At 38.3% G+C, this 14976-nt stretch overlaps 1 protein-coding gene across 1 annotated transcript in view; it reads left to right on the forward strand.

Moving 5' to 3' along the window:
- Positions 1-14976, forward strand: part of LOC140733669 (microtubule cross-linking factor 3) — a 38032-nt gene that overhangs the window by 22310 nt on the left and 746 nt on the right. Inside the window, exons 5-6 of the mRNA XM_073057333.1 lie at positions 10119-10187; positions 11707-12921. Of these exons, the coding sequence (XP_072913434.1) occupies positions 10119-10187; positions 11707-12921 (1284 nt within the window). The remainder of the gene's footprint in view (positions 1-10118; positions 10188-11706; positions 12922-14976) is intronic.

The following is a 14976-nucleotide window of genomic DNA, read 5'->3' on the forward strand; positions in this document are numbered from 1 at the left end:
AGAGATAACTAAACATTGTTTCATTTTAGAAGTAAATTGGCACTGCAGAAGGAAATGAATGCTACCAGTGCTGTTTGGATGCAGATCCAGTTGCCTGCACTAGCTTACTGCCATAATTCCATTGTTTTTCAGCTTGGCGTTTCCTGCCATTTAAAACAACAAATAGACCATTAAATGATCATTGTCATCAAGCTCAAGAGGGAAATTTAGTATAAAACCATTTGGGAACACCATTGCCACTATTTTGGAGTTAGTGATGTGTGATATATGTAGCTTAGTCAGTATTGGTCACATCTTGGTAGAAGAAATGAAGAATATAAATCATCTTCACGTCAGTGAAGTTAAGGCCTGTTAATGTTCTGCACCAGAATAATTTATAATTTAGTTTTAAACAGTTTTGTAGATCCACGCAAACCATGGGACACCCTATTTACTGAGGTAAATAAATATTATTGAGTGTTTTGTTAATTTTTAACTTATCACTCTCTACCTCTCTCATTTTCTCCCTTTTCTATCCAATCCAACCATTCTAATATGAATCCTAATGATTTATATATAAGAAAAAGCTCTTTACAGTTCTTAAGTTCCTTAAATCCATTTAGCTGTCACTGTTATCATTATTAATCTCGGCTATTTCTACTCCCATTCTGCACCTCCATCTTGAAGATTAATACTAGCCATCTAGACGGGTGTTTAAAGCACATTAATTGCTTTTTAGAAATCACTCATCGCAGTTTTCATCAGTTAAACTGTTGGAAATTTAAACGTAATACCTCACCTTATACTGAGTTCATGCTGTGGCATTGACTTCGTATTTCAGATTTTTGGCAAGGCAACTTAATGTTGTGCTTGATCTACTAATCACTGTCTTGGCACTCTAAAGACCAATTGATTGTACCGTCCACATTTTCCTTCTTCTGCCTTGTACTAAAGCTACAACTATTTTTTGATTTAAAAGTGTACTTATTAAAATTAAGTGCTGTACAACTGATTTACCTTGATTTCTTTGTGTTTTATTGAAATGTTTATGTTTGTATCATCAGCATAATTTGAAATAATTCAGATTTTGTATGGGTGTTGTACAAAGCATGATCTAGGATCAATTTTTGAACTCTACCAACCAACACAGCATTGAAAAGTGTGGAAAAATATTGTATTGCTGCATTTCAAGTCAAGGGAGGTGATTTCACTAATTAAATACTATTTTCCATATTAAATGTAATAGAGATAGAATTAATAAATTAACCCTTTTTGATATCACTGAGCATGGATTTATGTTGATTTAGGAATAACAGGACTGCACAGTTTTTTTTTAAATCTGAAGTTGATTTTGCTGGAAATTGAGGATTTTGAGGCTGAGGCTGTGACCTGCTCAGGCTGCTCAACATTTTGTGTCTGTGCACTCACTTTTGTTCTGAATGCTATTTGCTTACTTCTATTGTTTGCACAATTTTTTTTTCTCTGCACATTGGGTGTTTGTTGGTCTTTTTCATGGGTTCTTTTGGGTTTCTTTGTTTACTGGCTGCCCATAAGGAGAGAAATCTCAAGATTGTATAATGTATACATCCTATGATAATAAGTGTACTTTGAACTTCATTTGACTTCCTTTTATCAAGATATGATATCTTCCTTCGGGTATCCTCCTTGCAGTATTTATCAAATAAAGCCTTCTTTCTACTTCAACCCTAACCTTAGAAATACAGCTTGTGCTAATTTTTCATTTTTTTCACCAGCTATCATTTGAATAACAATGCCAATTAGCATTACATTTTGTATAGTTGCACTGGTGACTTGGTGACCAAAATAGAACAGAACTGCTCTGTATTAGTTCCAGCTGTAAACTGCCATGTATTAACTTGCTGGATGTGAGAAATGCAGGCAAGGTTACCAATCCTTCTTTGAAGATGATGATGAGCTGCCCTTGGAGGTGGCATGGCAGCTTAGCAGTTAGTGACAGCGCCAGCGATCACTGATCGGTGTTCAACTCACACTGCTGGCTGTAAAGAGTTTGTACATTCTCCCTGTTACTGAGCGGGTTTTCCTCCAGGTGCTCTGTTTTCCTTCCATATTCCCAAGGCATATGGGTTCGGGTTATTAAGTTGAGGGCATGCTCTGTTGGTGCTGGAAGCCTGCCCCCATGACATTGATGCGACCGATGTATTTCACTGCATAATTTTGGTTTTTTGATGTACATGTGACAAATACAGCTACCGGTAATCTCCTTAACAGCTGCTGATGAAGGTAACCAGTCTGTATAAATGAGTAGCTTCTTTGTCCACATCAGAGAATAATAAAGAGTCCGTTCCCCATCAGACCTTAGTAAAACAGATTGGGATTTTATAAGAAGATGCTAATGAGAGTAAAGCTATGGACTCCCAGATTTATTAATTAGCAATTTACTATTACCAACTGCTGTGTCTCCTTATCATTGGCATAATTGCTCTTCTAACCTTTCATTGCTTTAATTGCATTGTGTGTTAGAATTGTATGCGCCTAATAATAGTTGGGCCTTTGGCTCTCCCTGTGATCTCTCACTTTTTGGTTGAAGCACATATTATTTTTGAGAGTGATTTGGGTTTAAATACCTTTGCTTTGTAGCACTAACATGTTGAGGGCAATTACTAAAGTGTTAATGGTAAATACACCACCACAAAATATTGTGGGTATTCTGAATACAAAAAAATAACTGAGTATGTTGAAAATATTCTTCTGGTCAGGTAACATAAAACTTCAAGTGAATTATGTTTCACCTGAAGTGATGAAACTGACCTGCTGAAAATTCCCCCTACTTTGTGTTATTATTATTAATGAACTCTAACTGGAACTTGTATCTATTTATAATAGAAGAACTACTTTATATTGAAACTCTCAGATTCATTAACATTTTGGCATGTTTGCTGTAGTTGCTGATTTTTTTTTCTCTGTCCTTATTTTGTTTCTCATCTGGGCTGTTGAGAGCAATTGAAGCTTGCAGAGGTTCTGTAGTTTCTCTGCAGAAGTACAGCGGTAATCAGTCAGCTGTGATGAAAAGGCAGAGCAGACTCAGTGGGTTGAACAGCCTGATTGTCCTCCTATGTATTACTGGCTTACAGCACGGTAGAGTAGTGGTTAGTATAATCACTTTACAGTACCAGCGACCTGGGTTCAATTCCCGCTGCTGCCCATGTGGAGTTTGTACATTCTCCCCATGGCCGCATGGATTTCCTCCAGGTGCTCAGGTGTCCTCCCACAATCCAGAGGTGTACTAGTTGGTAGGTTAATTGGGTATTGTAAATTGTCCTGTGATTAGGCTGGGGGTTGCTGGGTAGTGTGTCTCGAAGATCCGGAAGGGCCTGTTCTGCGTCGCAGCTCAATAAAACAAACAGACAGACAAATAAATAAAGTGCATAGTGATAGCTTGCTGCTTTTACCCCTGTCCACCATTGCTGTTAGGAGGGCTTGGAATTCCTGGCAAGGCACCTCAAGCTGTTCTGCAGGCAAGAGATCACTGAGTGGCACTGTTGCTTAAAGGACTCGTCAGTGTCACTGTAGAGATTCTGCTTCTCAAAATTTTTGATGGTGAATTCTATATTTGTTTCCAAAAACAATTTCTGCTTTTAGCCTTTTAAGTTTTTATTGCGGGTTTCCAGTATGGGCAATTTTTGATATTCTTGGAATTCACCAGTGATGTACTCTCAACTCTTTAATCATCTAAGTTCATAACCACTTAATTTACATTACCATTACATAAATTCCAGTTTTTAATCTATATTCAGACCTTTAAATCCAATTTTCTTAATGGTGCTGTACTTCTCTGTGATCTGGCTAAACCAGCTGTCCTGTCTTTGCTTTACTCAGCCAGAAGTCTGTTCATTCACACTCGCTGAAGGTAGCGCTGTTACCGTGGAGTCATTTAATTGTCACTGTAGGGGCTTGAGCCGATAATGCAGCAACACAGGAGCGTATGAACACAGCCTTCAGCTTGTGACCTCTGTGCTGGAGGCACCTGGCCTGGTCCTAAAGTATGGTGCTGTGTCAATGCAAAATGCTGAAAAATGATCAGTTATATAAAGAGCAACTGATAGATGATTTTTAAACTAGGCATTAATCCAAATTCCTGCTGGTACTCCTTACATAGTTCCAAATGAACCCGTATCACTCTGTTGAAGGAGAGGAAGACAACCCCGCCCGGTACTCTGACCAACCTTAATCAACCAGAAGCTGGAATAGAATAATCAGCTCCTTAAGCCTGCTACACCATTTAACAAGATTCCGACTAATCTTTTACCTCAACACACCTTTCGAAAACTGTTCCAATATCCCTTGATCCCTCTAATATTTAAAACCTGTCGGTCTTAATTCAGACGTTATCACAAAAACAAATCATCTGCTCATTTCATTGATGTTTGGAGACCTTACTCTTCAGCAGTAGGCTGTAACTGCACAAATTATTTAATAGTGAAGTACTTTGGGATGAATTGAAATTCAGAAAAAAAATCAAATTAAAGGCCATTGTTTTGTATTTATATGGTAAGCAGGCTACTATAGTATTTAGTTTTTGTCTATTTGCAAAAAGAGATCTATAAAACATGAAAACAACACACACAAAATGCTGGTGGAACACAGCAGGCCAGGCAGCATCTAGAAGGAGAAGCACTGTCGACGTTTCGGGCCGAGACCCTTCGTCAGGACTGTCGAAGAGTCCTGATGAAGGGTCTTGGCCTGAAACGTCGACAGTGCTTCTCCTTCTAGATGCTGCCTGGCCTGCTGTGTTCCACCAGCATTTTGTGTGTGTTGTTTGAATTTCCAGCATCTGCAGATTTCCTCGTGTTTGCTCTATAAAACATGAATAGTTACATTTTATGGTAATGTAGCCCTTGTAGCAAACTGCCTCCAGCTGTGTCTCAAGTATTTTCTGTAGAAACTTGGAGGAATCGGGTAAAAATGTGCCTTGATCATTACTGCTCCATCTCCATTATTGTTGTGACTAATTCTGTTGAGGTCATTGGTACAGAATTTTACGATCCAGCAGCTGCTACTATTATCTTTCAATAATTTAGTTATTACTAAAGCCAGCAGTGGAAATCTTACTGCCTTTAATTCATTTGTACGTCCTGTAGTTCTCTATTATGTTTCTGATTTCAAATTTTGAAAATAAACTTTTGTTTCCTTGCCAGTGACAATGAAAATCAAATGTATGTGGTCCTTTTCAGATGCCAATGTGAACATCTCTCAGAGTAGAAGATCACAAAGAGAAATAGCATCACTAAATAGCTGATTGGATGACCTTAACATTTACTGCATAGTTACTTGTTATAATAGAAACTAATGTATTCTGTCTATACAGTGGTATGCAAAAGTTTGGGCACCCCTGGTCAAAATTTCTGTTACTGTGAATAGCTAAGCGAGTGAAAGATGACCTGATTTGCAAAAGACATAAAGTTAAAGATGACACATTTCTTTAGTATTTTAAGCAAGATTACTTTATTTCCATCTTTTACAGTTTCAAAATAACAAAAAAGGAAAAGGGCCCGAAGCAAAAGTTTGGGCATCCTGCACAGTCAGTACTTAGTAACACCCCCTTTGGCAAGTATCACAGCTTGTAAACGCTTTCTGTAGCCAGCTAAGAATCTTTCAATTCTTGTTTGGGGGATTTTTGCCCATTCTTCCTTGCAAAAGGCTTCTAGTTCTGTGAGATTCTTGGGCCGTCTTGCATGTACTGCTCTTGAGGTCTATCCACAGATTTTTGATGATGTTTAGGTTGGGGTACTGTGAGGGCCATGGCAAAACCTTCAGCTTGCGCCTCTTGAGGTAGTCTACTGTGGATTTTGAGGTGTGTTTAGGATCATTATCCTGTTGTAGAAGCCATCCTCTTTTCATCTTCAGCTTTTTTTTTTTTTTACAGACAGTGTGATATTTACTTCCAGAATTTGCTGGTATTTAATTAAATTCATTCTTCCCTCTACCAGTGAAATGTTCCCTGTGCCACTGGCTGCAACACAAGCCCAAAGCATGATCAATCCACCCCTATGCTAAACAGTTGGAGAGGTGTTCTTTTTATGAAATTCTGCACCCTTTGTTCTCCAAACATACCTTTGCTCATTGCGGCCAAAAAGTTCTATTTTAACTTCATCAGTCCACAGAACTTGTTTCCAAAATGTATCAGGCTTGTTTAGATGTTCCTTTGTAAACTTCAGACACTGAATTTTGTGGTGAGGACGCAGGAAAGGTTTTCTTCTGATGACTCTTCCATGAAGGTCATATTTGTGCAGGTGTCGTTGCACAGTAGAACTGTGCACCACCACTCCAGAGTCTGCTAAATCTTCTTGAAGGTATTTTGCAGTCATATGGGGGTTTTGATTTGCCTTTCTAGCAATCCTACAAGCAGTTCTCTCGGAAAGTTTTCTTGGTCTTCCAGACCTCAACTTGATCTCCACCATTCCTGTTAACTGCCACTTCTTAATTACATTACAAACTGAGGAAACTGCTACCTGAAAACACTTTGCTATCTTCTTATAGCCGCCTTCTGCTTTGTGGGCATCATTTATTTTAATTTTCAGAGTGTTAGGCAGCTGCTTAGAGGAGCCCATGGCTGCTGATTGTTGGGACAAGGTTTGAGGAGTCAGGGTATTTATAAAGCTTTGAAATTTGCATCACCTGGCCTTTCCTAATGATGACTGTGAACAAGCCATAGCACTAACAAGCTAATTAAGGTCTGAGACTTTGGTAAAAGTTATCTGAGAGCTCAAATCTCTTGGGGTGCCCAAACTTTTGCATGGTGCTTCTTTCCTTTTTTTCACACTAAAATTGTACAAAACAAAAATAATACACTAATCTTGCTTAAAATGTTGAAAAGAATGTTTCATCTTTAACTTTATGACTTTTGGAGATCCGTTCATCTTCTACTCACTTAACTATTCACAATAACAGAAATTTGACTGGGGTGCCCAAACTTTTGCATGCCACTGTAAATCCTACATTTCTTTCCATAGCATACATTCTATTTGATATAAATAGTTTTCCCTTATTGTTAACTGAGGATTGACTACTCCCTAATGCAGGGGTGCCCAAAAAGGGGTCCACAAAACTCTCAGTTAATGGTAGGGGCCCATGGCATAAAAAAGGTTGGGAACCCATGCCTTAATGGAATTCAGTAAATACATTCTCTGGTCCTTCTTGCTTTTGTTATTTTATGGTAGATTATTCCACGTGGTCTGGTAACAAAAGAATTTGTTAGATACGAATTTGAATGTTTATTTGCAAATGGCAAAATTATCTAAAGCATTTAAAAACAATACTGCAAATAATTTTCCTGTATGTATGTGCATGGGATTGATAAAATGAATAAAATACATATGGAGAAAGAAATGGTAAATATTAGGAGATATGCTTTATTTAGATACTTATGCTATTGTTATATGTACTTTGAGTTTCTTTTGTATGTATTGTCTATCTGTGTTTTAGTATTAATTTGGTCCATGTTTACTGATAAGCTGTTATCTAAAACAGATGGTAAAACTGTTATCTGTCCATAGTTTGGCATCTGGCTCAGCAGATAATGCTTGCTATCTATTTGCTTTGTCCCTGGTTCCTGTATATGTTTTAAACTAACTTGGTACAGCGTAACATCTTTTTTTAAAAAAACAGAAGTAAATTCAAAGTATATTAAAGTGCAGGCAGTGGTTTAAATCCTGATAACTCTCTATAAACTGTTCCCATTATGTGAGGAATGAACAATTTCATTGAGAGTCAATTAACATGAAAATTTATTTATTGTCTTCCCTTCTATGGTTGCAGTGGTGCACAATCAGAATGCCCTAGGTCCAAAGGATTGATGGATATTACTCATTTAATAGAGATTAATTTGGTCTGTTTCCAATGCAAACCTCTAAGATAGCCTCCTGCTGTGAACTGGTAGCAAAGTTCTTAAAAACAAGTGTCTGTTTTTCTTCCGGATTAAGTATAGTTTATACCCTATCCTGAAAGGATTTGCATTTCTGTAAATTCCATATCTTGAAAATGATTTAAAAATTTAGGGGAGATCTTGTGTCAAGTTTCCATTAATCAGGTCTTTTTGTAACCCAGGGTGCCCCTGTATTCATGAACCATTATCCAGTAGGCTGCAAAATCTGCTGATCTGGCATTACCAGCATCCCAAACCTACTGGATTAAAAGAGATTTCAATGATTTGGATTAACATTCCTGTAGTTTCTTGCTCTGGTCACCAGGTGGTAGGTTGGGATAGAGTTAGTAACTCTTCAATTGGATTCTTTTCAGTTTTCCTATTCAATGAAGTATATATAATTTTAAATTTAAATGTTCACACATTTTGCCTACAGTTTAAAGAAGAAAGTTATTACCTTCACTGTCCCCCCCCCCATGTTTTTTTACACTTTCATTGAAGTTTTTCTTTAAGAAGCTGCCACTCTGTCTCTTGAGACCTAGTTGGATATTTTTATCTCAAATGTATATGTAGAAGAACTTCCAGTGTAGTCTGCAAGTGATGTTTAGAATTCCGTTAGTTTATGACATTTTGAAAGATTTGTTGATTTTTTTTCCACAAAGTCTTTAAGAGAATGCATTCAAATCATCAGAACTTTTATTCCTAGTGACTGGTTTATGTCTATAAACACACAACATCTGTGCTTTCCTTTTCTGTCAGGGATGGAGAGAATATATATTTTCTTAAAAGGTAAAAGATTGCATGCTAAGTTGTCAGCAGAACTCCCCTCTATCTCCTTTCATTTTAAAAAGTTATTCAACTGCATGCTGCCATTTGGCTGGAGATTTTGTAAGAGTCTGGAGAAAACCTGATCATCTGGAATTCTCTTCCTGTTCCCTCTCAAATCATTCATGACTTGATCCCATGATCCTTTAATTCTTGATCCCTTAATCCCATCTACAGTTTTACACCATCTGATTGTGCATTCCATTTCCAACCAACTACCTACACTCTCCTTGAAAAATGCATTCAGCCCCATGTTTCTCTTGTGACTTAACTCTCTCTTGTTCCTTTATCAACTCTCTGCTGACTGTCACTCACTCTCCCAGGTAGTAGTGCTCTCTGTTCAATTAATTTCCTTACTTCCTGACCCATTCTGCTGAGCCTTCAAAGCCGCTTATTTCACATAGGTCAAGGTGGTCTTAAAATATTATTTCAATGGAAAAAAGTCAAAAGTTTACCTATTTTCATATTTCCATTTGTGTATATCAATATACTTTCATCAGTGCAAAAAATATCATTTCTATTGTCAAGAACACATGGATGGATAATCATGTGTCTTCAGCTATTTTTCTGAAATAGAATTAATAAAACATTTTTTTCTTTTTGCCTTCTTTGGTTTTTTCTTTGCCTATGCACCTCTTCTGTCCGACTCACACCGACCTCGGTATACCTAAAAAAAAGCAGATTTGCAGTCAGTAGTCTGTCCTTTCTTCAGCATGGGAGCGTTATCTTACATTCTAATAGTAGTGTGAAACAGCAATGCTAATTCAGCTGTTGGTTTGGGTTCACTTGTGGTTTTCTACATTTGGTTATTTATTCTGCAAGCCCTCTGAACCAGTGGCATTTAAGTAAGACTCAGTTATCAAACATACTGAGCCTAAAACTGGATAAGCTCAAAAATACAGAAATCCTTCTAATTGGAAACTTATCAGCCAAAATCATGGTATGTATGTGTGATACACTGACAGATGTGAGAGGTGCTGTGTGCCACGTAGCAGTGTTAGCCCTGAGAACCTGCATCACAGCTCCAATTGCACACATAACAGGTATTGAAAGCTTTCAATAAAATGCTTTTTGCACTCATTGAAAGTGATATATAATAAATAAATGTATAAAATCATGGGGTAAATAAAACATATACTTGATTAAATCACAAACTTAGAGATGTAAAGTTCATTGTGTAGCTTGACAATGGGGCTTGGAAATTAAATCATGTTAGCATTGAACCTTGCAAGTTGCATTGAAACCAAGTTAGTGGATTTGAATGAATTTTTCTAACACTAATGGTGGAGGTTCTACAATGGATTTATATAGATGTCCAATTAGTTACGGCAAGCAGTAACATATTTTTGCATGCATAAATCGTTAAATTAATAAATTACAATCAGGGTATCTGATTTCATTTCCCTTGCAGTCTTCATTAAAGCGACGTGGAAGTAAAGATCTGCAAAAATCTGAAAAGAAGTCCCAACAATCTCAGGAGGTAATGTGATTGTTTTAAATATTAAGTAACAATGCAATCATTTACATGAATGACTTTACAACATAATTTTAGTAATATTTTCTACATTTAAACCAGGTAATTTTACATGAATCAAAGAGAGTTTGATTAATATGAATGAAGATAAGGTGTAGCTTATCCATATCAATAATAGATTTTTATGTATCTGGTTAATGTTTAAGTAACTTTGAAATCCTGAAACAAATAAACTGTCACCATGCTCCACTGCCAGAGCTGCTGCAGAATACGGTTTAAGGGTCAAGTATTGTTGTGGAGGTGGGGTGCTAGGCTGGGTGCAACCTGTGCTAAGTTCCAGGTGTCTGATATCTATCATGACCAGAGAGTCATTTTATTAAATGTGTTACCTGGTGGGAGGAAAACAGGGCCTAAGCACAAAATGCATTTTGTTTAACAGGCTCACAAAAATGCTTCATCCCCTCCCTGAAAATATCTTCATTCTACTTTGGTTGTTAATTTTTTCCAATGTCTAGTAAAACTGGAATAAATAATTAAAGAAAAAGTTACGTTTGAAGCGCCAAGTCTCAGTAAAATATTTAATAACCAGTTATGAACAGAATCCCTTTTTGCCCTCTTCCTTACCTCAGATGGATATGGGCAAATTGTGCTGTGGTTTTTGTAATTTCCTAAATATCGATAGAGACTTCCATTAGTTGTAATACTCTTTGTATTTTTTTAAGTTGGGCCTTTTAGTTTGGATGGAAAGGATTAACATATGCTCCCTCGACCTGTTGTTGCCATTTGAGAGCCACTGTCTTTTAGATCTTCCATTTTGATTTTGTTTCTTTCTCTGTAGAAGTAAATTTCAGCTCTTCAAATCTTCCATCTTTAAAGACAGGAGTCTAGAAATTCTGTTTCATTTTGTAATGCTAAAATGAGATGGCAGCTCTCTGTCACATGGCACTCCTGAGATTCATTTCTGAAGTTTGAAGGTGGAGTATCAAAATCAGAATCAGGTTTATTATCACCGGCATGTGACGTGACATTTGTTCACATGGGGAAGCTGCGGTATCACACATTTAGCCTGCTGGAGAGAGGACCAATTCCCCCAGAATGAAATTGCAGCACAATTGTCATACCAATGGTGGGGGGGGGGTCGTCAATTAAGTCAGCATAGTGGGCCATTGAAATCTGAACCTAGTCCACCCTCAACTAAATAGGTGAACTTTTCTCCTGCAGCACTCCCCAAGAAGACAAGGTCTATGACAAAATAATATTCTTAAGAAAAGTTGGTATTACATCACTAAGTTGATGCTAAATTCGTGAGTCCATCTTTGCAATCTTATTAGTGGCATTTACCCTCTCATTTTTAATGGCTGAAAATATTCATTCAAATTAGAATTTCAATTAAAAATGAAACGGTGTTGCTATTTGGCTGATCATCAGTTATATAAAGTTATATTTGCCTGTAGTAATGATTCAAAGGTATCTGTTCCTTCAAATGATCATGGTGGGAATTATCTTTTTGTTAACTATCCTCAAGGAGGACAATGATGATATAAAATGCCAACTACAGTTCATCAAAGAAGAAGCAATCTTAATGCGTAAGAAAATGGCAAAAATTGATAAAGAGAAAGACAGACTGGAGCGTGAATTGCAAAAGTACAGGTCTTTTTATGGGGATCTGGATAGCCCTTTGCCGAAAGGTGAAGCAGGGGGACCTCCTACAACCAGAGAAGCTGAACTCAAACTACGCCTCCGGCTGGTAGAAGAAGAAGCTAATATCCTGGGGAGAAAAATAGTTGAACTTGAGGTTGAAAATAGAGGGTTAAAGGCTGAGTTGGATGACGTGAGGGCCCACTATGAAAAAGGAGGGATAGGTGGTGAAGATTACATGGGTGTTGGTGCTTCTGCTTTCCGGGATCAAAGCGAAGCTGTGTCTGAGCTGAGGCAGAACTTGCAACTGGTCGAGGATGAAGCCGAATTACTGAGGCGCAATCTGGCTGACTTAGAAGACCAAAATAAGCGCCTTTCAGCTGAAGTCAATAAATACAAGTACAAAACAGGAAGTGCGCAAGATGCCTCCAGGAATAGCGAGAACTCCAAAGTCACGGAAGTGCTACAAGAAGAGCTAAAGGCAGCGAGGATGCAAATCAATGAACTCAGTGGCAAAGTCATGCAGCTGCAGTATGAAAATCGGGTACTGATGTCCAATATGCAACGCTATGACCTGGCGTCCCATTTGGGTATCCGCGCAAGTCCCAGAGACAGTGATGCGGAGAGCGATGCAGGGAAAAAAGAGAGTGATGATGATTCCCGGCCGCCCCACCGTAAAAGGGAAGGGCCCATTGGTGGAGAAAGTGACTCGGAAGAAGTCCGCAACATCAGGTGTTTACAGACGCCACCGAGGTCTTTATTTTCCACAGACGGCAGATTGCTTCAAAAAAATCTCAAAGACCGACAACAGATGTCAGACATACGGCTGGAAGCAGAGCGCCTGAGCAGAACTATAGATCGGTTGATCACTGACACGAGCACAATAATAACCGAGGCAAGAATTTATGTGGCAAATGGTGATCTGTTCGGCAGAATCGAGGATGAAGATGAAAGCAGCAGGATCAGAGAGCACGAACTTCTCTACAGAATCAACGCTCAGATGAAAGCATTTAGGAAGGAGCTGCAGACTTTCATAGACAGACTAGAGGTACCAAAAACAACAGACGAGAAAAATACAGAGGAACCTTTGTCTGTTAGTCAGGTAAGAAAAGTTAATGTGTATCATGTGACGAAAGTATCAACGCTTTAAATTTAGTTAAGTGTTGATATGTTCATTGAATGATTTCGGTTCTTAAAAGATTGCTTGAAACTTGTTATTCATGACACTTTAATAGCATATTTAATCAAAGAGGAGAGTTTCATTATTCCTTTGTGGAACCTGCTGTGAGAGCATGTCATCGGTTGGTAACACTAAATGCATTATATAATAGAGGCTCGGCTATTAAAATGTTCCCATTGATTTCACTGGAGCCTGCAAAACAGGAACAGAGTTATGAAAATGTAGTGCAATATGCAGCTGCTACAGTCTTCATCTCTCTTGGACATCCCTTTAGACCCCTTGGTTAATAGTAGAGGTTCATGGCATAAAATAGGTTGGGCACCTCTTTTAGATTAAGGATAACTTGCTTCCTGTCCAGTTCGGTGGTTCATAGATGTTGATGAGGCCAAAATGAGACCTGTGACACCATGCTGTTGGTGGTGCAGGGTGTGCTTATGCAGCAGATGGTTGGGTAGTTTGCTTAGGTCCTGAGCTCTTCCACTATTTACGTTGGGCTCGCTGTGACTGAACTCGTCAGCACCATCTTGAATGGTCTTTCTTCATTTTGCGTGATCGTGGGCCAAGGTTTCCCTTGAGCCAGTTGGAATATTGCACTTTTTCAAGGGGGCTCTGAGGACAATTTCTCTGTTCATCTGCCAATTTGTTGTCAAGACAGAGCCTGGAGTAGTTTGTCTATTTGGGGGCTCTTATACCAAGTATATGAATGAGCCGGATAGTCAGTGTGCTGCCTGACCTGCTAAGTGTTGCCAGCATTTTCTGTTTTTGCTTTAGATTTATAGCTTTTCCATTTTTAAAAATTGTAACTAGGGGATGAAAAGTTGAGAATTTTGACCTAGAAATTGACTTGCTTGTCCTCTCAGTGGATTGGGAGAATTTTGCAGAGAAAGCATTGGTTGTATATTTCAGCACTTTGAGTTGGAATTGGAATTGGTTTACTATTGTCACATGTACTGAAAAGCTTCGCTCGTATACCGTTCTTACAGATCAAATCATTATGTAGTGCATTGAGGTAGAACAAGTAAAACAATAACGGAATGCAGAACAAAGTAACAGCTACAGAGTGAGTGGAGGTAAACAATTACAGTGGATGCAAGATGATTGTGAGGTGAAGAGTCCATACTAGGGAACGAACCATTTCAGTAGTCTTATAACAGTTGCCTTTGAGTATGGTGGTATGTGCTTTTATGTGTCTTCTGCCCAATGGGAGTGGGGAGAAGAGAGAATGTCCGGGGTGGATGGGGTCTTTGACTCTGCTGGCTTCTTTGGTGCATGCCATTGAGGTGTGGACAGTGTGAGCTACGTGAGCATTATGTGGTTGGAGTGTGAAGTGTGCAGGAGTACAGGAATCTCTGTCCACATGCATTGTGGCAGGTTTGTGGCCTTGATCTACAAACAGTCCTTAGACAGACAAAGTTTCTGCTGAAGCAATAAAAGTAAAGATGAATTTCTTCCTTGATGTCGGCATTCACTGAGGGATAGTTCCTGAGATGAGGGGACAGTCCCCTGTTTAAAAGGGTATTGTTTTGAACCTTTATTGTCAGAGGGTGATATTTTACAATGGGAGTAAGACTCTTTTTGTTTACTGAAGGGTAAGTGCAAGGTCCACTCATTGGTATACTTCAGTGAACAAGTTGACAATGACTCATATTTCACCCTCAGAATGTGCACTTGTGCAAATATCATCTGCATACAGCAACTCAATGCTTAAAGTGAGAGTAATCAGAAACAGTGCCAATTGAATAGTTTCCAATTTGCCGGGGAGTCTCATTGGAGGAGAGATGCAGCATCACCATGCATCTGCCAGAATTGCATGCATTTAGTACTACCAATTGAGGACTAATTTATACATGCACATCTTTACAGCAGTATCTTATTTATCATTATTATACCATCATTTCCAACTTTCATTTAAAATTTATTTTCAGTTGAAAGAAATGTCAAATAAGTTCAGTAACCTTACTTACTAACTGCCCATTA

This window comes from Hemitrygon akajei, chromosome 9 (genome assembly GCF_048418815.1).
Source record: "Hemitrygon akajei chromosome 9, sHemAka1.3, whole genome shotgun sequence".
NCBI classification, from domain to species: domain Eukaryota; kingdom Metazoa; phylum Chordata; class Chondrichthyes; order Myliobatiformes; family Dasyatidae; genus Hemitrygon; species Hemitrygon akajei.